General features: G+C 42.3%; 1 protein-coding gene across 1 annotated transcript in view; it reads left to right on the top strand.

Annotated features, from left to right (window-relative positions):
- Positions 1–20033, top strand: part of nhlrc2 (NHL repeat containing 2) — a 39614-nt gene extending 19581 nt beyond the window's left edge. The window contains exons 7-12 of the mRNA XM_071346983.1: positions 5045–5138; positions 5700–5931; positions 14271–14393; positions 14680–14889; positions 15165–15381; positions 19306–20033. Coding sequence (XP_071203084.1) covers positions 5045–5138; positions 5700–5931; positions 14271–14393; positions 14680–14889; positions 15165–15381; positions 19306–19568 — 1139 coding nt within the window. The 3' untranslated portion in view covers positions 19569–20033. The remainder of the gene's footprint in view (positions 1–5044; positions 5139–5699; positions 5932–14270; positions 14394–14679; positions 14890–15164; positions 15382–19305) is intronic.
- The last annotated feature ends 2247 nt before the right edge of the window (positions 20034–22280 follow it).

A 22280-nucleotide genomic window follows, 5' to 3' on the forward strand; every position in this document is an offset into this window, starting at 1 on the left:
ACATATTTACTGCAGTTAACATGGGAAAGTGCCTAATTCCTTACATAAGGGAGAGCAGGCCATGTCCAGACTTTCTCGTGACCTCAAGTACCTTCAATAATGGCTGTCCTAGAGAATGCGGGCACGCGGGAGACCGGGGTTCAATTCCCCGACGGAGAGGAAGGAGTAGGCTGTCCTTGTAAATAAGAATTTGACTAGTTAAATGAAGGTACACTAAGTGCATAACATTTGTACATCCTAATTTTCCAATTCTAGTCTAACCAATACCCAAACGGAGATTAAGTGAAAATAAAATCTCATTGATTTATCAAGACCAGTCCCCATGCTTGTCTCAGAGCGGCGCGAAACGGTGCTTAAATAGTTGTAGGCTATTGCTTCAAATCCAATTGCTTCTAACTTCAATATACTCTTTAAATAAATAAGACCTACACCACTTTTAACATCACATTACTCAACACTAGTGAGACTCATGTCGCCTACGGTAGGTCTACAATATATCGAAAAATATGACTTGACTCTCTGCCAATATTGGAGGATTGGAGGATATTTCTGTAATTCAGTGATATTTATTCCCATGGTAATTCGTTATCGATCCATAACTAAATAAATATTGGCATTTTGAAAGAGTATTTTTATCATTATTTTATTAATGAATGCATAAAGATGCCATTATTAGTTACATTGTTTTAGTTTGAACGTGCAGACTGGCACTAAGAACAGCGCCATTATTAGTGCAATGCCCCTTACATATTTTGGAGATTTCATTTTCAGATAATGTAAAATGAGCCATTCTTGAACATGTTGTGAGACAATGTTACTCATTTGTAAATAAAGCCCGTTTGTTATTTTGAATGATTTATTTCTATTTTTAACCAAAAACCTACAGTCATCTCATGGGTCTCCCAGTCGAGGCCGGCACGGGTATTGAACCATCATCTGTAGCAACACAGCTTGCACTGCAATGCATTGTGCCACTCAGGCGCTGTCCAACGTAACCGGTCGGGAGTGGCCTACAGTACTTCAGTAAGAGCAAAATAATCCTAATAAAATAATAAAAACATTAGTGTAACAACAGTTAGTAAGTAATACTGAAGTCGTGCACAATTATCAGTTCCTGTTTAGGTTTATGTTGCCCATTCATTGTCAGTTAGAGACACAGTAGGACCCAAAAGCATAATCAGTGCTCTAACTTCCCCTTCCGCTGGTCTGGAGCAATGAAGTGGTCACGCAGGTCACCGTATTAAACCACAAATTACCTCTTAGCCTCTTGGCATAATCTCAAAATGTTTAAAGGAGGAACCACTGTACTCGTTCAAGGTTTTTTCTTTATTTTCACTATTTTCTTCATTAGAATAATAGTGAAACAGCGAAACTATGAAATAACACATATGGAATCATGTATTAACCAAAAAAGTGTTTATTTGAGATTCTTTAAATAGCCACCGTTTGCCTTAATGACAGCTTTGCGCACTCTTGGCATTTTCTCAACCAGCTTCACTGGAATGCTTTTCCAACCGTCTTGAATGAGTTTCAACATATGCTGAGCACTTGTTGGCTGCTTTTCCTTCACTCTGTGGTCCAATTCATCCCAAACCATCTCAATTTGGTTGAGGTTGGGGGATTGTGGAGGTTAAGTCATCTGATGCAGCACTTCATCACTCTCCTTTTTGGTAAAATAGCCCTTACACAGCCTGGAAGTGTGTTTGGTCACTGTCCTGTTGAACCAGACGGGAGGGCGTATCGCTGCAGAATGCTGTTGTAGCCATGCTGGTTAAGTGTGACTTGAATTCTAAACAAATCACAGTGTCACCAGAAAAGCTGCTAGTGTTTCTTGACCCGAGCAAATCTCTTCTTCTTATTGGTGTCCTTTAGTAGTGGTTTCTTTGCAGCAATTCGAGCATGAATGCCTGATTCACACAGTCTCCTCTGAACAGTTGATGTTGAGAGGTGTCTGTTACTTGAACTCTGTGAAGTATTTATTTGGGCTGCAATTTCTGTTACTGGTAACTCTAATGAACTTATCCTCTGCAGCAGAGGTAACTCTGGGTCTTCCATTCCTGTGGCGGTCCTCATGAGAGCTAGTTTCATCATAGCGCTTGATGGTTTTTGCGACTGCACTTGAAGAAACTTTCAAAGTTATTGAAATTTTCCAGATTGACTGACCTTCATGTCTTAAAGTAATGATGGACTGTCGTTTCTCTTTGCTTATTTGAGCTGTTCTTGCCATAATATGGACTTTGTCTTTTACCAAATAGGGTTATCTTCTGTATACCCCCCTACCTTATTACAACACCACTGAATGGCTCGAACGCATTAAGAAGAAAATAAATTCCACAAATTAACTTTTAACAAGGCACACTTCTTAATTGAAATGCATTCCTGGTGACTACCTCATGAAGCTGGTTGAAAGAATGCCAAGAGTGTGCAAAGCTGTCATCAAGGCAAAGGGTGGCTACTTTGTTTGCTCATTATTATTATTTGCATAATCTGTTTTGATTTGTTTGACACTTTCTTTGGTTACTACATGAATCCATATGTGTTATTTCATAGTTTTGGTGTCTTCACCATTATTCTACAATGTAGAAAACAGTAAAAATAATAACCCTTGAATGAGTAGGTGTTCTAAAACTTTTGACCGGTAGTGTGTATATAGTGGGTAAAACAGTATGTAAATATTATTAAAGTGACCAGTGTTCAATGACACTATGTACAGTACATAGGGTAGCAGTCCTGGTGCTGGGTAGCCAGCTAGTAACAGTTGACTAAGGTTCACGGCAGGGTACTGGGCGGAGGCCGACTAGTGATGACTGTTTAACAAACAGTTTGATGGCCTGGAGATAGAAGCTGTTTATCAGTCTCTCCGTCCCAGATTTGACACACCTGTACAGTCTCCGCCTTCTAGATGGTAGCGGGGTGAACAGGCCATGACTCCAACAGTGCCATTGTAGATGAAGGACGTAAATGTGAGATGTGGGTGTAGTTCAAGTTTAGTGGGGATTTGGCACATAGTCAATCTACAACTTCTAATTTAGTCACTCCCTTCCTTAAATTTGTTTAAGTAGTCTCAAAAAATGGTATACCTCGCATAATACTTTGCTTTCATTATTCTCCTTGAGGCAAGTTAAGTTCCTTTTTATTTTTTATAATTTGCATCAAGTTCACCATATCTAGGTTATCAATATGAAGTTTGTATCTCCCTTTTCTTTTGAAGTTCTTAGATCCTTCATCTTGTTAAATATGTTTTCATGTGGGTTTTGATTTACACACTTATGATAGACACTAGACAATTTGGCGCTTTGTTTAGTAGAAAATTGTCTAATTGTTGGTTGTCAATGGCCATTATGTTAATGGTGACGTTGGTCGCTTGCTAGCCTTACCTGAGTGGAATCAAACAAAGGCTTCTGGGACAGAACTACTTGTACCGTTTCCACTGATGGCCTGAATTAGTCTGCATATCCCTTTTCGATTGCAGCATAGTTCATTTTACAATGCATGTTAGAAGCATCCCTAGGTGTCGGAGTCTGGTCGAGCGGTAATGATCCCTTGGCGACAGAGGTTCGAGTCTTGGTTCGGCCAGCTGTCCCTGTCCTTATTTACCGTATTACCCGTATGTCCTCCTACGTTGTCGTTCTTCCTTGCAACTATTCTATCAACAAAAAAAGCACATGAGTTCGGAACTCAGTTGTCCTAAATAATTACGAAAAAATAATCATCCCTAGAAGTAACTTGAAGTTAAATAGAGCTTGTCAGCTTGTGTTCCTAAAAAATGGAAATTAGTTTATTTTTAAAATGCATTGGGTGCGTAACCCATTAGGGGATCCACCCACACAGCCAGCGCCGTCAATAAACAAGGGATATTGGCCAAATGAGCCCCATTTTCTTTTCCTTAATGGCCTATAACAAATTACAAAAATACTTTTTTGTTTCAATGTGTAGCATATGTTAAACTTTATAGACTATTGTTTTGTTGGTTTTTACTTTCCTAAAACAATAATTGTCCATGTCCTGGTTCAGCTGTCGGAGATTTGAGCACTAAATGCATCAGGGCATTGCATGCATAGACTTAGGCGTGCACTATATGATATTAATGTTTAAAAAATAAATATAAAGGAAGAGAAGCTTCCAGAGAGGAAGAGATGGAGATATGCCGGCGGCATGCTCCGACACCGACATGCATTTCTTTATCCTTGTCAGATAGGCTATTGCTAAACAGATATAGGCGTAGGCTACAAAAGGAGGCTAATTCATTCATTTTCAATCTGATAGGAAAAATACAAACTGGATAGTATATTGTGACAAATACAACATTACAGTTGAACTTCATTTGGCCAAAGAAAATGGCTCAACAGAATGAAACACAACACTTGGGAACTGGTTTAAACCTTCACAAAGTTTTGAACAGGCTATATTGCAGCAATTATCAAGAAATTGCTAGTGCCTCTACCATTTAGCCAACCAAAAGGTATAAAGAGAATGAAACAAAACACATTTAGCATCTTTAAAGAACTGGTTTGATTAATAAAGGGCTCCCGAGTGGCGCAGCGGTCTAAGGCACTGCATCTCAGTGCTAGAGGTGTCATTACAGACACCCTGGTTTGAATCCAGGCTGTATTTTGAATTCAATACTTAAGGTGTGAAATTGACCCCATAGAGATTTGCTAGCAAAATATTACTCTGTTTAAGCTGATATGGGTAGCATAGTCAGTATAGGGGAGATGTTTTGCTTGAATATAAAGGATTTATTTTGGACTGTATCCAATGACTAATAGCATCTGTACGAGCTCTGAAATATTTGGGTCCTGTGTACTCAATGTTTCGTTGCAGATCTAAAGTATTCAAGTGTATGGTCCAGGTATATGCCCTGAAAAACTTTTTAAAATCCATCCGTCCTTCCTGGTTATTTGAGGTAATCTCAGATCAAGTCAATGGATCTGGTAAAGAGAGGTGGATGTGTGATCAGGCCAGAGCAGTACAGTATGGCACGGCTTTGCTCGATCCGGCTCGCTCAGTAGTGTGAAAGGGGTATTTCTGTGTTACTTTCCAGGTGGTGAGGAGGATAACATGCTGTGGGTGGCCATGGCAGGGACACACCAGATCTGGGCTCTGTTCCTGGAAAATGGGAAGCTGCCTAAAAGAAGGTGAGTGACTGGCACATAATTGCTTTGTGCACTGGCAACTGTTTCAGGGCCAGATAATGTTGTTCTTCCATATATTCAGTCTAGAATCAAGTAGGCTATTAGCTTCTATCTACCCTTTTAGAGTTTTCAAATCTGAACGAGAACCCAATAATGTGACAGATCCACTGTCAGGGGAGCTTTCACCATATTGCTTAAGTACACCAATCCAGTTCCTTAGGATCAAACGATGGGGCTCCTGAGGCTAGGATTGGTTTACAGACCAATGTTGTGATATTTCACCATTCCATAGATTTGACTGTAAGCTTTAGTGCCTATCAATTTGCGTCCAATGCTGTGATGGATGATCATTTTATTTTGGAGGGTTTTATGTATTCATTGAGAGAGGACGGTGAAGAGGGGACAGGAAAGTTAGGCGATATTATGTGTCAGAAGGGCATGGGTCGGATTCGAACCCATGCCGACTGGTATACATGTGTGCCAGGTTCCGCGGAACTAACCACTGGATCACATAGGCTACATTCACACAGATGACAATATTAACAACATGACAACTCCCTCCAGCGAGTTCAAAGCGGGGACGTGTGTACGCTTCGCCGGCAGTGGCAACGAGGAGAATCGCAACAACGCCTACCCCCACAAGGCCGGCTTTGCCCAGCCCTCGGGCCTGGCCCCAGCTCCAGAGGAGCCCTGGGGGTGTCTGTACGTGGCCGACAGTGAGAGCAGCACTGTGCGCTCCCTGGCGCTGAAGGACGGCGCCGTCAAACTGCTGGTGGGGGGCGAGAGAGACCCCCTGGTGAGTCAGTCCTGTGATAGAATGGGGAGGGGGGGTTCAAGGTAAAAGATTCCCCTAACCACACATCACAATACCATAACCCCAATCTTAACCTTAACCTTTAGGAGGAAAACATATCTGAGCCCGTATCAGTGGTTAGGGGTAACCCATAGACAATATAGAAAGAACAATAGTCTTCTATATCTATGAGGTAACATCTACTTATTCTTAGAGGTATTTCTGAGTGTCAAGGATTGGGACACTGGGTTGTATGTTGTTTGTTTGCTCATGAATCCAAAATTAAATCCAAACCAATGTTTCTGGGCACAATCTAGTTGCAACCCCAAAGGAATCCGCTGTACATTTTCATCTCAATATATTAGTATCAATGTCAACTGGGGACTCTCAATGGTTCAAGTGTTGCAGTTCCAGTTCCCCACACTTAGTAGAATGACGCCACCCCTAGACACTGATCCAGGGTCAGAGCAGTTTTGACCCCCTTTCACCTAAAGATGAAGATTTATACTTTTAAGCTGATCCTTGATGTTAGGCTGTTCTCTCCTGAGCCCGACAAACACTATACAGTAGGGGTGCATCCCAAATGGCACCTATGGGCCTTGTTCTCTCTAAATAGGGCGAGGGTGCAGGGGGCTGGTGGAGGGAGAACTTGATTACAGGCTCAGCGCTCGCTCAGCGCTCTGTGAGGCAGTGTTCTCTCTCAGCACTTTGTCTTCCTCCCCACAGATCTGGTTCTTTATAAAGGAAGGACAAACCATATCATTGTGCCGTAGGGGCTACAAAAAACAAGCAACTAGGGAGTTTTTTTACGATTTAATTGGAGCAGTGACTGAATTATTACAGCATCTGTCGTGACAAGATTTGAAAAGCATTACTAGCGCCATGTAACATTTGTTGTAAGTTTAGTTGACAGTCGTGGCAAGTTTCCAAACCTTTTGAAATTGAATATTTTTATAATGGGAGCATGCTCACAAGGAGATATGGCTATTTATTTAAATTCCCCAAATTCCACTACAGTCAAACCAATAGGATTTCTTTGTTGCGTCACTCTTGTTTTCTGAAGCAGGAGATGAAAATAAATTTTTGCATAAAATGACATACCCAAATCTACCCAAAGCTCAGGATCTGAAGCAAGGATATGCATATTCTTGATACCATTTGAATGGAAACACTTTGAAGTTTGTGGAAATGTGAAATGAATGTAGGAGAATATAACACATTAGATCTTGTACAAGATAATACAAAGCAAAAACCATGCGTTTAAAAATATATATATATATTTTTTTTTTGTACCATCTTTGAAATGCAAGAGAACGGCCATAATGTATTATTCCAGCCAAGGCGCAATTTAGATTTTGGCCACTAGATGGCAGCAGTGTATGTGCAAAGTTTTAGACTGATCCAGTGAACCTTTGCATTTCTGTTCAAAATGTTGTATTAAGACTGCTCAAATGTGCCTAATTGGTTTATTAATAACTTCAAGTTCATAACTGTACACTCTTCTCAAACAATAGCATTGTATTCTTTCACTGTAATAGCTACTGTAAATTGGACAGTGCAGTTAGATTAACAAGAATTTAAGCTTTCTGCCAATATCAGATATGTCTATGTTACTTACAACCTCATGCTAATCGCATTAGCCTACGTTAGCTCAACTGTCCCATGGGGGACCCACCGATCCTGTAGAGGATTTATTAATTAATAATTAACTTCTTATGGCTTGGGGGCAGTATTTCGATGTCTGGATGAGAAGTGTGCCCAAAGTAAACTGCCTGTTACTCAGGCCCAGAAGCTAGGATATGCATATAATTGGTAGATTTGGATAGAAAACACTCTTGTTTTTGTTTTTAATGTTTGTTTTTAAAATTGTATAACTGCCTTAATTCTGCTGGACACAAGGAAGAGTATCTGAGTATCTGATAATTGAGATGGTTTGGGATGAGTTGGACCACAGAGTGAAGGAAAAGCAGCCAAAAAGTGCTCAGCATATGTGGGAATTCCTTCAAGACTGTTGGAAAAGCCTTCCAGGTGAAGCTGGTTGAGAGAATGCCTTGATGCCTGTCATCAAGGCAAAGGGTGGCTACTTCGAAAAATCTAAAATATATTTGGATTAGTTTAACACCTTTTTGGTTATGATTCCATATCTGTTATTTCATAGTTGTGATGTCTTCACTATTATTCTACAATGTAGAAAATAGTAAAAATAAATAAAAACCCTTGAATGAGTAGGTGCAGACAAACGTTTGACTGGTACTGTAAGTATTCACACCCCTGAGTCAGTACTCTGTAAAAGGACCTTTCGCAGCGATGACAGCAGTGATTCTTTATGGTTAATAAAGCAAGATGGGGCTCCCGAGTGGCGCAGCGGTCTAAGGCACTGCATCTCAGTGCTAGAGGCGACACTACAGACCCTGTATCACAACCGGCCGTGATTGGGAGTCCCATAGGGCGGCGCACAATTGGCCCATCGTCGTCCGGGTTAAGCCGTCATTGTAAAGAAGAACTTGATCTTAACTGACTTGCCTAGTTAAATAAACATTTAAATATAAAGATGGCGCTGACAGATACTTTGCAGTATTTCGTTTTTGTGTGTGTTATTTCTTACATTATTAGTCCAGGGAATTGTTTGTGTTATTACATACTGCCGGAAAGACATTTTGGATATCAGAGCGGTGGTAACTCACCAGCATTATGACTGGGAATACGAACTGATTCCAATACACCGCCGGGGGAGAAGAGGTATTCAGAGTGGACTTCTAGTCCAACTAACGAGACGCGCACACCATCCACTGCTTCCGAGTATATTACTAGTTAATGTTCAGTCTCTGGATAAAAATGTAGACAAGCTCAGGGCGAGAATCTCCTTCCAGGGATTGTAACATACTTTATTGTCACGACTTCTACCGAAGATAACTCCTCTCCCTGTTCGGGCGGCGCTCGGCGTCGCCGGTTTACTAGCCACCACCGATCCCTTTTTCCTTTTCTGGTTGTTTTGTCTGTGTTCCTTTTCACACCTGGTTTCAATTGTGTTTATTTCTGTGTGTATATAGGGCACCTGTTACCTGCCTTATTTCGTGCGGGATTAAGCTTGTGTGTATTTGCGCTCGATTATCTTTGATGTTTCTTGTTTTCGTTATTACGTACGTGCAGTTAAGTTTCGGAACTGTGTTTGTTCCTCCGTGCGAGTTACGAGTTTCTGTATTTTTTTTTCACTATTTAGGCACTTGTATGTAGTGTCGGAATTGTGGTTGTTCCTCCGTGTGTTGGCACGAGTTTCTGTTCCTTCGAGAGCGTAGTTTTGGATTTTCGTCTGTGCCAATTTTGTATTGGTGGACTATGTATATATAATTATATATTAAACATGCTTCTCAGAAATCCCTGCTCTCCTGCGCCTGACTCCTCCACCTCTCACCGAGACGCACCTTATCACACTTTATTTCATGAGAACATGGCTCTCTGGGTATATACTGTCTTTGTCTATACAGCCAGCTGGGTTCTCAGTATATCGTGCACACAAGAATAAAGAACTCTCCGTGAAGAAGAAAAGCAGGGGTGTATGTTTCACGATTAGCCACTCATGGTCAAGTCCTTCTGTTCATCCGACCTAGAATACGTCACAATCAAATGCCGACCGTATTACCTCCCAAGCGATTTCTCTTCGGTTATAGTCACAGCCGTGTATACTTCACTGGACTTTATGCAAACTGGAAACCACATCCTGAGGCGACATTTATTGTAGCTGGGGTTTTTAACAAAGCAAATTTAAGGAAAACGCTACTGAAGTTCTATCAACACATTGACTGTAGTATTTGCGCTGCTAAAACACTCGACCACTGCTACTCCAACTTTTGGGATGCCTACAAGGCCCTCCCCCGCCCCCCCTTCGGCAAATCTGATCACAGCTCCCTTTTGCTTCTCCCTTCCTATAGGCAGAAACTCAAACAGGAAGTACCCGTGCTCAGAACGATTCAACGCTGGTCTGATCAATCGGAATCTACGCTTTAAGATTATTTTGATCATGCGTACTGGGATATGTTCCGGGTAGCCTCTGATAATAACATCAACGAATACATGGATACACTGACTGAGTTTATCAGGAAGTGTATAGGAGATGTTGTACCCACTGTGACTATTAACCTACCCTAACCAAAAACCGTGGATAGATGGCAGTATTCGTGCAAATCTGAAAGTGCGAACCACCGCATTTAACCATGGCAAGGTGACTGGGAATATGGCAGAATACAAACCGTGTCGCTATTCCTTCCGTAAGGCAATCAAACAGGCAAAAGGTCAGTATAGAGACAAAGTAGAGTCGCAATTCTTCGGCCCAGACACGAGACGTATGTGGCAGGGTCTACAGACGATCACGGACCACAAAAGGAAAACCAGCCACGTCGGGGACACTGAGGTCTTGCTTCCGGACAAGCTAAATGCCCGCTTTGAGGATAACAGTGCCACCATCGCGGCCCGCTTGTGGGCTCTCCTTCTCCGTGGCCGACGTGAGTAAGACATTTAAGAGTGTTAACCCTCGCAAGGCTTCCGGCCCAGACTGCATCCCTAGCCGCGTTCTCAGAGCATGCGCAGACCAGCTGGCTGGAGTGTTTATGGACATATTCAATCTCTCCCTATCCCAGTCTGCTGTCCCCACTTGCTTCAAGATGTCCACCATTGTTCCTGTACCCAAGAAAGCAAAGGTAGCTAAACTAAATGACCATCGCCCCGTAGCACTCACTTACGTCATCATGAAGTGCTTTGAGAGGCTAGTTAAGGATCAAATCACCTCTACCTTACCTGACACCCTAGACCCACTTAGGGGCTTACCGCCCCAATAGGTCCACAGACGATGCAATCGCCATTGCACTGCACACTGACCTATCCCATCTGGACAAGAGGAATACCTATGTAAGAATGCTGTTCATTGACTATAGCTCAGCATTCAACACCATATTACCCTCCAAGCTCATCTTTAAGCTCGGGGCCCTGCGACTGAACCCCACCGTGTGCAACTGGGTCCTGGACTTCCTGATGTGCCGCCCCCAGGTGGTGAAGGTAGAAAACAACACCAACCACTTTGTTGATCGTCAACACAGGGGCCTCACAAGGGTGAGTGCTCAGCCCCCTCCTGTATTCCCTGTTCACCCATGACTGTGTGGCTACGCACGCCTCCAACTCAATCATCAAGTTGGCAGACAACTAAACAGTAGTAGGTCTGATTACCAACAATGATGAGGCCGCCTACAGAGAGGTGAGGACCCTGGGAGTGTGGTGCCAGGAAAATAACCTCTCACTCAATGTCGACAAAACAAAGGAGTGGAGTGGACTTCAGGAAACGACAGAGGGAGCACCTCGCCATCCACATCGACGCTATCAATGATAGCTCTTTAAAAAGGATCCCCTCGGAAACATGACAGATGTACACAATGCGGACGTACAGTTGAAGACGGAAGTTTACATACACCTTAGCCAACTACATTTAAACTCAGGTTTTCACAATTCCTGACATTTAATCCTAGTAAAAGTTCCCTGTTTTAGGTCAGTTAGGATCACCACTTTATTTTAAGAATGTGAAACGTCAGAATGATAGTAGAGAGAATGATTTATTTCAGCTTTTATTTCTTTCATCACATTCCCAGTGGGTCAGAAGTTTACATACGCTCAATTAGTATTTGGTAGCATTCCCTTTAAATTGTTTAACTTGGGTCAAACGTTTCGGGTAGCCTTCCACAAGCTTCCCACAATAAGTTGGGTGAATTTTGGCCCATTCCTCCTGACAGAGCTGGTGTAACTGAGTCAGGTTCGTAGTCCTCATTGCTCGCACAAGCTTTTTCAGTTCTGCCCACAAATTTTCTATGGGATTGAGGTCAGGACTTTGTGATGGCCACTCCAATACCTTGACTTTGTTGTCTTTAAGCCATTTTGCCACAACTTTGGAAGTATGCCATTGTCATTGTCCATTTGGAAGACATATTTGCGACCAAGCTTTAACTTCCTGACTGATGTCTTGAGATGTTGCTTCAATATATCAACATAATTTCCCTCCTGCAGCAAAGTACCCCCACAACATGATGCTGCCACCCCCGTGCTTCACGGTTGGGATGGTGTTCTTTGGCTTGCAAGCCTCCCCCTTTTTCCTCCAAACATAATGATGGTCATTATGGCCAAACAGTTCTATTTTTGTTTCATCAGACTAGAGGACATTTCTCCAGAAAGTACGATCTTTGTCCCCATGTGCAGTTGCAAACCGTAGTCTGGCTTTTTTATGGCGGTTTTGGAGCAGTGGCTTCTTCCTTGCTGAGCGGCCTTTCAGGTTATGTTGATATAGGACTCATTTTACTGTGGATATATAGATACTTTTGTACCTGTTTCCTCCAGCATCTTCACAAGGTCCTTTGCTGTTGTTCTGGGATTGATTCGCACTTTTCGCACCAAAGTACGTTCATCTCCTTCCTAAGCGGTATGACGTCTGTGTGGTCCCATGGTGTTTATACTTACTACTATTTTTTTGTACAGATGAACGTGGTACCTTCAGGCATTTGGAAATTGCTCCCAAGGATGAACCAGACTTGTGGAGGTCTACAATTTATTTTCTGAGGTCTTTGCTGATTTCTTTTGATTTTCCCATGATGTCAGGCAAAGAGGCACCGAGTTTGAAGGTAGGCCTTGAAATACATCCACAGTTGACTCAAATGATTGACTCAAATGATGCCAGGGGCGGCAGCGTAACCTAGTGGTTAGAGCGTGGGACTTGTAACCGAAAGGTTGCAAGATCGAATCCCCGAGCTGACAAGGTAAAAATCTGTCGTTCTGCCCCTGAACAAGGCAGTTAACCCACTGTTCCTAGGCCTTCATTGAAAATAAGAATTTGTTCTTAACTGACTTGCCTAGTTAAATAAAGGTAAAATAAAAAAATAAAATAATTAGCCTATCAGAAGCCATGACATAATTTTCTGGAATTTTCCAAGCTCGTTGCAGTGATGTTCATAGACGTCCAACAATCTTTTGTTGATGGCTCGCGCTTTGTACATGCAGAACAATCATTGTACAATTTCTCCATCATGGCCGTCACGGTTTTTCAACATGGCATCTTGTATTCTGGTTCTAGATATGCCATTAGGGTATTGAAGCCGACATCCTCTACCATTGACAATGGCTGCATATTAACTGCAATCATTTCTCACTCTGTCCCTTATCGCACTGCTGCCGGCAACGGGTTGGGTCTCCCTTTAACAAGAGCAAAGTATTGTGTTTCATTTGAAAACAGCATAACATTTTGTAGGATATTTCTGAAAAGACTGCCTGAAATTTCAACCTGTTTTGGTGGGATGGACTTTTGGCATTCCATGGTGACATCACCATGTGGTAAATTAGTTAATAGACCAATAAGAAAGAATTCCACCTCTCTGCCGATAACAGCTAATTTTCGCCTCCCCACTCCCAGACAATCCTAGACAAATTCTTGCTAGAGAAATTGCCCTTTGCCAAAAAGCTATTTTTATTTATTTTTGACAATTTTAATTGAAAACAATCACAGTAAAGTACTTAATTGTTGCCCAGAAAGGATTTGATATTGATATAAAAACATCTGCATTGGACCTTTTTAAGAAACACTCGTTTTCATTGCAAACTGTTTTACATGGTGTGTACAATGAATACACACCTCCCTCAAGCAGAGCATTGTTTTCAATGTTGTTTTTCTTCAGTTTTATACATATGAGAGTAATCTGTCTTTAGAAACTTCAGATGATTCGTCGAGGAAAGGCTTAATGTAGTACCACTTTGAAATACAATCAAGTACCACTTTGAAATCCTTCATCATCAAGTCAATCTTTATACTCTGGCCAATCAGAAGGCTTCATTTAACAAATAGTTGACTCAGTTCAGATTCCTAATACTCTGAGAAATGGCAAGGCTGCTGAATCGAAATTGGCCCTAGATCAGGGGTGCCAAACAAATTTTGCCCCAGGGGCCGCATTCACTCTTCAACGAGGTTCACACTGAAAATTGGGCTACATTTCCTCTATCCATAGTTTGGTGACTTTTCAATGCTTTCATTTGAGTAATTTATTAAGCGAGCTGGACAGTCAAGAAACGGTATGAATGTAGGTCTATTATTCTTCCTACACAGTTTAAATTTTGGTTTAGTTATTTGAAAGTATATTGAGTCGTCCCCCTCCCCCCAAAAACAAAATATCCCCAAAAATCTGTGGCCCGGATTGGAACCCCTCCAATTGGGCCGTATGTTTGACACCCCTTCCCTAGATGGATGGATGACTAGTGGCATTGAAATGAATTGAAACATGTAACGTGACTCATGTTGTTCATGTGGTGTTTTTTGGGGACAGAACCTGTTTGCGTTTGGGGACGTGGACGGGAAAGGAGTGGACGCAAAGCTCCAGCACCCTCTCGGTCTGGCCTGGGCTCCTGACCAAGGCCTCCTCTATGTGGCGGATTCCTACAACCACAAGGTCCGTTTTTCAGACGTCATGTTTACACTGTATTTTATGGACATGTGGTTTCACATCAGTATCCGGTGACAAAGGAAGAGCTTGTGGGGTGTCATTGGATGTTTTTGCTGAAACAGCCAATAGACAATTCATATGTAAAGCCTTCATATTCTCTGCTGTGAGATTGGAGATTGCTTCTTGAGAAGACAGTAGGCCTCCAGGGCAGAGTGTATGCATGTTTGGACTGGTTGTATAGAGTACTCACAAATCAAATCCCTCTTAGCCTGGCTGTGTTTGTTTGTTTCAGATCAAAGTGGTGGACCCAAAAACCAGGCAGTGTCTGGTTGTGGCTGGGACAGGGGAAGCTGGTGACGTGTTAGGGCCAAGCTTGACTGAGTCCAGCTTCAATGAGCCTGGTGGCCTGTGTGTCGGGGAGGGGGGCAGGGTGCTGTATGTAGCTGACACCAACAACCACCACCTCAAAGTCTTGGACCTGGACACCAAGACCGTGTCACTGGTGAGGGGTGTGTGTGACAGAAAGAGCATGATTGTGCGTGTGTGTGTGTGTGAATAAACATTTATCTATCTGTTTCAGAAGCCTTCATATTAAAAAAAGTACAGTTTGCCCGAAAACATTTTGGTTTGAAATTACCGGACCTCTTTGGTTTGAAATTACCGGACAAGTGGAAAGCCATAGATGTTATGGGGCTTGCTTTTCCTTTGACTCTTTAATACAGCTTCTCTTTTAGAAACACCAAAGAAACGTGTTTCTCTTCTCTCCCTCTCTTGTAGTTCCCCATTTCAGTGGAGGACGCGGTAGACTCTGCACCAACTAAGTCCTCTGGACCTTGTAAAGTCCCCAAGCTCCCCAAATCTGCTTCTAGGGTGAAGATGCCACCACTGGCAGTGTCACCAGGACAGACTGTCAACTTGGAGCTGGTGCTATCGCTACCAGAGGGCACCAAGCTCACTGAAGACGCACCCAGCTTTTGGACCCTGTCAGCAGAAGGTAATGAAAATTACACCAGTGTAACGTTCAGTAGAGCACAATGTTGTCAACATTTTGAAACATAACCTTGTTCACGTGACTGTGAAGCTGTTCCCATTCATGCCTCAAGCTGGAAAAAGTTAGTGTTATTAAAACATTCCCTGTCAATTGAATGTTCTGTAATGGGCTCCAGTGAATGTTCTGGTTAAATTGCTGTGGTTTGAGGGGCATTATAGTTTCCACTCCCCCATTCAAGGTCAAAGCAAACCTGGATATGAAATAAACCTTACATCGGGGGTCGTAGGGGCATCCCAATCCCTAGGCCCTTTTTGCCGTGCCTTCTCAATAGCTCCACCTAACCCACTGGCAGGCGACACCCATCTTTTTAAAATGGTTTAACAACAGCCTAGCCCTTGGGATAGGAGTGAAGGATATTTTAGAAATGGTGCCAGATTGTCCCAGGCAGCAGACACACACACACTCTCACACCATATGTTGAAATACAAATTGACATGCTGACTGATGTAGTTGCATCTTTTCTCTCGCTTTGTTCCCTCTTTCCAGACATGCCCTTAGCTTCAAACACTCCTGTTCTCAGTCTCTCTCTAAATCAAATCAAATGTATTTATATAGCCCTTCTTAGATCAGCTGATATCTCAAAGTGCTGTACAGAAACCCAGCCTAAAACCCCAAACAGCAAGCAATGCAGGTGTAGAAGCACGGTGGCTAGGTAAAAACTCCCTAGGAAGGCCAAAACCTAGGAAGAAACCTAGAGCGGAACCAGGCTATGAGGGGTGGCCAGTCCTCTTCTGGCTGTGCCGGGTGGAGATTATAACAGAATATGGCCAATATGGCCAATAATAATAATCACAGTAGTTGTCGAGGGTGCAACAGGTCAGCACCTCAGGAGTATATGTCAGTTGGCTTTTCATAGCCGATCATTGAGAGTATCTCTACCGCTCCTGCTGTCTCTAACCAGGCATTTGTTTAGCTTATGTTCAATGGCCCCGTCCCTTACAATGAATGATGCCTAAACTCCAATCTTTTATATTTGGAATGTGCCACTGGGCAAAATAGCCTAACGTGGCTATGCCTTGACGCGTTCACAGCATCGGTGAATGGCCTTATTGACTCCCATCGTCAGTTCTCTGAGTTGAAGTGATGTTCTACCAGCGTTAGTGGGGTTTTGTGTCAATGATATTCTATCCTGTTGGATTGACAGGACACCTCACTTTGTCAATTACTTGATCAATTATTTCCACTATTTGTGAAGTTCAATAATTTGTGCTTTGATCAAAAGTAATAAAGTAATTGAGGTTGTGTGGCCCTCAGTTGATTGCAAATGCCACCTCAGGTTCTAATGATTTAAATGCATACATTTACTTCATTCACGACCACAAGAATACAAGGGACCACATAATTAAATTGAATTCAACAATGACATCAAGGCTCATTTTGATAAGAGGAGAAGCCTTGCTGTCTATGAGATATACGATCTAGGTTTAAAAAAACAACAACTATTTATTGGATCAATGAAGGAACAGGAATCACAATCGGTCAAGTTAGCCATGCACAGCGTCAAAACTAGTATTTTAGATCCCATTTTCCTCTAAATGTCTCCACTGGGAGCCTGAGGACATTTAAAAGCACAACCTGTATGAACACGGTTAACTTGAAATGACAAATGAAAGAACACAGCACCTATAAGTTGTTAGCTGCTGCAGGAACCTGTGGGTAGAATGCTACCACCACAGATTCTGCTTGAGTCCCCAGGGACTATGGGAGCGTCCCAAATAGCATCCTATTCCCTACATAAAGTGCATTCGGGAAAGTATTCAGACCCCTTTTCCACATTTTGTTACGTTACAGCCTTATTCTAAAATGGATTACATTGATTTCTTTCCTCATCAATCTACACACAATACAAAGAGAACCGTATTTTAGACATTTTTGCAAATGTATTTTGTTTTACTCAGTACTTTTGTTGAAGCACCTTTGGCAGTGATTACAGCCTCAGGTATTCTAGGGTATGACGCTACATGCTTGGCACACCTGTATTTGGGGAGTTTCTCCCATTCTCTTCTGCAGATCCTCTCGACCTCTGTCAGGTTGGATGGGGAGCGTTGCTGCACAGCTATTTTCAGGTCTCTCCAGAGATGTTCGATCGGTTTCAAGTCCGGGTTCTGGCTGGGCCCCTCAAGGACATTCAGAGACTTATCCTGAAGCCACTTCTGCGTTGTCTTGGCTCTGTGCTTAGGGTCATTGTCCTGTTGGAAGGTGAACGTTTGCCCCAGTCTGAAGTCTTGAGCACTCTGGAGCAGGTTTTCATCAAGGATCTCTCTGTACTTTGCTCCGTTCATCTTTCCCTCGATCCCAGTCCCTGCCACTGAAATACATCCACACAGCATGATGCTGCCACCACCATACTTCACCGTAGGGATGGTGCTAGGTTTCCTCCAGACGTGAAGCTTGGCATTCAGGCCATAAATGTGCTTGGCATTCAGGCCAAGGAGTTCAATCTTGGTTTCATCAGACCAGATAATCTTGTTTCTCATGGTCTGAGAGTCCTTTAGGTGCCTTTTGGCAAACTCCAAGCGGGCTGTCATGTTCCTTTTATTGAGGAGTGGCTTCCCTCTGGCCACTCTACCATAAAGGTCTGATTGGTGGAGTGCTGCATTGTTGTCCTTCTGGAAGGTTCTTCCATCTCCACAGAGGAACTCTGTCAGTGACCATGGGGTAGTTGGTCACCTCCCTGACCAAGGTCCTTCTCCCCCATTGCTCAGTTTGGCCGGGCGGCTATCTCTAGGAAGAGTCTTGGTGGTTCCAAACTTCTTCCATTTAAGAATGATGGCGGCCATTGCGTTCTTGGGGACCTTCAATGCTCCAGAAATGTTTTGATACCCTTCCCAGATCTGTGCCTCGACACAATCCTGTCTCGGAGCTCTAAGGACAATTCCTTTGACCTCATGGCTTGGTTTTTGCTTTGACATGCACTGTCAACTGTAAGACCTTATATAGACAGGTGTGTGCCTTTCCAAATCATGTCCAATCAATTGGATTTACCACAGGTGGACTCCAATCAAATTGTAGAAACCTCTCAAGGATGATCAATGGAAACAGAATGCACCTGAGCTCAATTTTGAGTCTCATAGTAAAGCCTCAATACTTTGCAAACATTTCTAAAAAAAAAAAAAACATGTTTGTTCACAATGTCATTATGCAGTATTGTGTGTAGATTGATGAATAAGGCTGTAAAGTAACATTGGAGAAAAAGGGAAGGGGTCTGAATACTTTGCAAATGCACTGTATACTGTAGCACTACTTTTGACCAAAGCCCTATGGGCCCTGGTCAAAAGTAATGTCATTTGGGACGCGGCCATAGTCAGTGAGCGTTCACAGTCCCAAGAAAGTAAGGATGTTTAGTTCTTTCTGTGACTCAGCCCTATAGAGTAACAGCCCACCACATTTCCTGTATATTACTCAGCAGAGCCAGCCAGCAAGTCAGGCAGCTCTCTTTATCTCTGTCACTCTGTCTCTCTCTTTGTTTCTCCCTCGCTCTCTGAGGGAATATCAGTGGATGGTAGGGCTTTTTAAATGCAGTCGTTCAATTTGATTGATAAGCCATCACAAACAGTGAGTCAACGACAGTCTTTTGACACTAACATGCTGGTTGAGGGTGAATTTGTTTAAACATGGTGGCGCATTTTAGAAGCATGACTGGTGATTCGTGATTTGTCCAAATTATTAGGGACTAAAAATTGTCGTTGCTTCCCAGTCTGTCGACAGATACTACTACCATTTATGTTGTGTTAAGATATTATGTCTTGGTAGAGTGAAATGTGTGCTTGTTATTCGTTATTTTATATATTATATTATTCTATGATGAGTTGACTGTATGTGTGCCATTAAATAGGATATTGCCTAACTATTTCCTGTGTTGTACAGGTAACGAGTGGTTGGTAGAGAACCAGGTGGTGACCGGGGACATCCCAAATCTTTCCCAGCCCCTCTCCATCCCTGCCATACTTCCAATGGCTCTCAAGGCGACAGAGGCCAGCCCCTCCCTCACCCTGAGTGTTTGGGTTTACTGCTGTCTGGCAGGAGGTGGGGCTTGTATGATGAAAGCCGCCTCCTTCACGCAACCTCTCCAGATAGCCTCTACACCCAGAAAGGGCTCGGTTACCGTGACGCTGGCTCATGCCTTCTAACTTAACAAGCCTCTAGCCCTTCCCTCTCGTTGGGGCTTTGTGTTTCAAATATGTTTCATTTTTAAATGAAGATTCAAGTTTACAAATGTACAAATCCTTTTGATAGCTCCTTTTGAACACATACAATAACAGTAACAAATCATTTATCAGATTGACATGTTTAAACAAAGTAGATATATCATAAATAGTATGGAAAGGGGAAGAAAAGGTCAAACCCGGACTTAATTCAATCAACAAACAAAGAAGTTTGGATACCCCCAAAAAGGATAAGCCCACCCACCCTACTTGCTTCCTTCCCCTTCGGGGTAAATCCTATGTAACTTTGTCTTAGATAAGTGTACTGTACAATTGGCTCATTCATCTCCCTCCTCTCCCCTGTAACTATTCCCCAATTCGTTGCTGTAAAGGAGAATGTGTTCTCAGTCAACTTACCTGGTAAAATAAATAAATAAAAAGTTTAAAGTCCTTAAATTGTATCAAACAATGCCTGTAGATTAGTAAATTATTATATATTTTTGATTTATTTAACCTTTATTTAACTAGGCAAGTCAGTTAAGAACAAATTATTATTTACAATGACAGCCTACCCCGGCCAAACCCTAACCCGGACGATAATGGGCCATTTGTGCGCCGCCCTATGGGACTCCCAATCACGGCCGGTTGTGATACAGCCTGGAATCTAACCAGGGTCTGTAGTGACGCCTCTAGCACTGAGATGCAGTGCCTTAGACCGCTGCGCCACTCAGGAGCCCTCAAATTGAATGGGTATTGATGTATTCTAAGCTAACCTCCCAGTCTGCCACAGGTATTTCGGTGTCCAGCTCTTCCTCCCACTTTGCTTTAGTAGGATCTGTGGAGGGTGGGTAGACGGACTGAAATGTGTCATATAAACGAGATATCAGTTTGTCTGATCCTGAGCACAGTTTAATGCACCCATCAAACATGGAAGGTTTGACATTCTCAAATGCAGGTAGATGTTTTCTTATACTGAACAAACATATATATATATATATATATATATATATATATATATATATATATATATATATATATATACGCAACATGTAAAGTGTTGAAATAAAAGATCCCAGAAATGTTCCATATGCAGAAAAAGCTTATTTCTCTCAAATGTTGTGCACAAATTTGTTTACATCTCTGTTAATGAGCATTTCTCCTTTGCCAAGAAAATCCATCCACCTGACAGGTGTGGCATATCAAGAAGCTGATTAAACCGCATGATTATTACGTAGGTGCACCTTGTGCTGGGGACAAGAACAGGCCACTCTAAATGTGCAGTTTTGTAACACAACGCCATGCCACAGATTGAGGGAACATACAATTGGCATGCTGCCTGCAGGAATGGTTGCCAGAGCATTAATTTTTCTACCATAATCCGCCTCCAACATAATTTTTCCGAATTTGGCAATATATCCAACCGGCCTCACAACCCCAGACCACGTGTAACCATATCAGCCCAGGACCACATACGGCTTCTTCACCTGTGGGATCGTCTGATACCAGCCACCCAGAAAGCTGATGAAACTGAGGAGTATTTCTGCCTGTAATAAAGCCCTTTTTGTAGATATAAACTCATTCTGATTGGCTGGGCCTATGGCAGAGACCCCATCTAAGTATAAATTCCCTATGTTATGGATCCTCTGCCCAGCGATAAAATTCTTGTCTAAGTTGGAGGGTGCAAAGGAAGGATTTCCCACTATTGGGAGTAGAAATTACATTAGTCTGAGGTCAAAATGTACCTTAACTTGCTTCCAGATACGGATTGTGCTATATACAACGGGATCGGGTCTATAAACCGATGTCTCAAGGCGTATAGGGGACATAATCACTGCACAAATTGGGTAGGGGTAGCAGTCCTCGCACTCCATATCAATCCAGCAGGACAATACAGCAGCGTGTGTCATCGAGCCAAAACGTGACAGAGTGGATATTTGCAGTCCAATAGTAACAATCCTTCCAATTTAGATTTTAAAAGGTTTTTACTTATCCTGTGTGCTTTGAATTCCCAAATAAATGGGTTTATAATCGAGTCCAGTTGATTATTAAAGGACTTTGTCAGAAATAAATATGTACTGTATAACAGTTGCGGGAGAAATACCATTTTAATTGCATTAACTCTTCCCAGTAAAGATATAGGGGAAGCGTTTTGTTAGGTGGGCATTAGGGGAACTAGACTTGGGGTCGAAATGGAATTGGGTCACTATTATATGTCACATGAGGGAGTGCATGGTTTTCTCTGCACAAGTATTCCCAGTCTTTATTTTACAAGATGTCAGCACCAAAGTGCATGTATGGTCTTCCTCTTCACTGTGTGTTTATGGATGGGGGAAAACAAGTGGGCTCTGAATAAGGTTTACATAATACATCCATAAGCACTCCGTAACACCTCTAGAAAACCTTTCATAGACTTATGTCCACAACAGCACTGTGTCTGCTGACTGGCTTGGATTTGTTCCAGCCAACTTGCTTACTTAAATAATACTTCAGCGCTGGCAAAACTGGTTACAATTAAATTAAATTTCAACCAATTTTGCCCTGTTGGTTTTGTCATAAGGCATTTACAAACAGTTTCCTCACACTTAGTCATTACGCCCACATTTGTAAATGTTAGTAACCTAATTATTCACACATTTATAAACTTGTATATTTTAACTGATGTATTAATGATTCATAAGATAATTAATAAGATGTTTA

This window comes from Salvelinus alpinus, chromosome 17 (assembly GCF_045679555.1).
Source record: "Salvelinus alpinus chromosome 17, SLU_Salpinus.1, whole genome shotgun sequence".
In the NCBI taxonomy this organism is placed as follows: domain Eukaryota; kingdom Metazoa; phylum Chordata; class Actinopteri; order Salmoniformes; family Salmonidae; genus Salvelinus; species Salvelinus alpinus.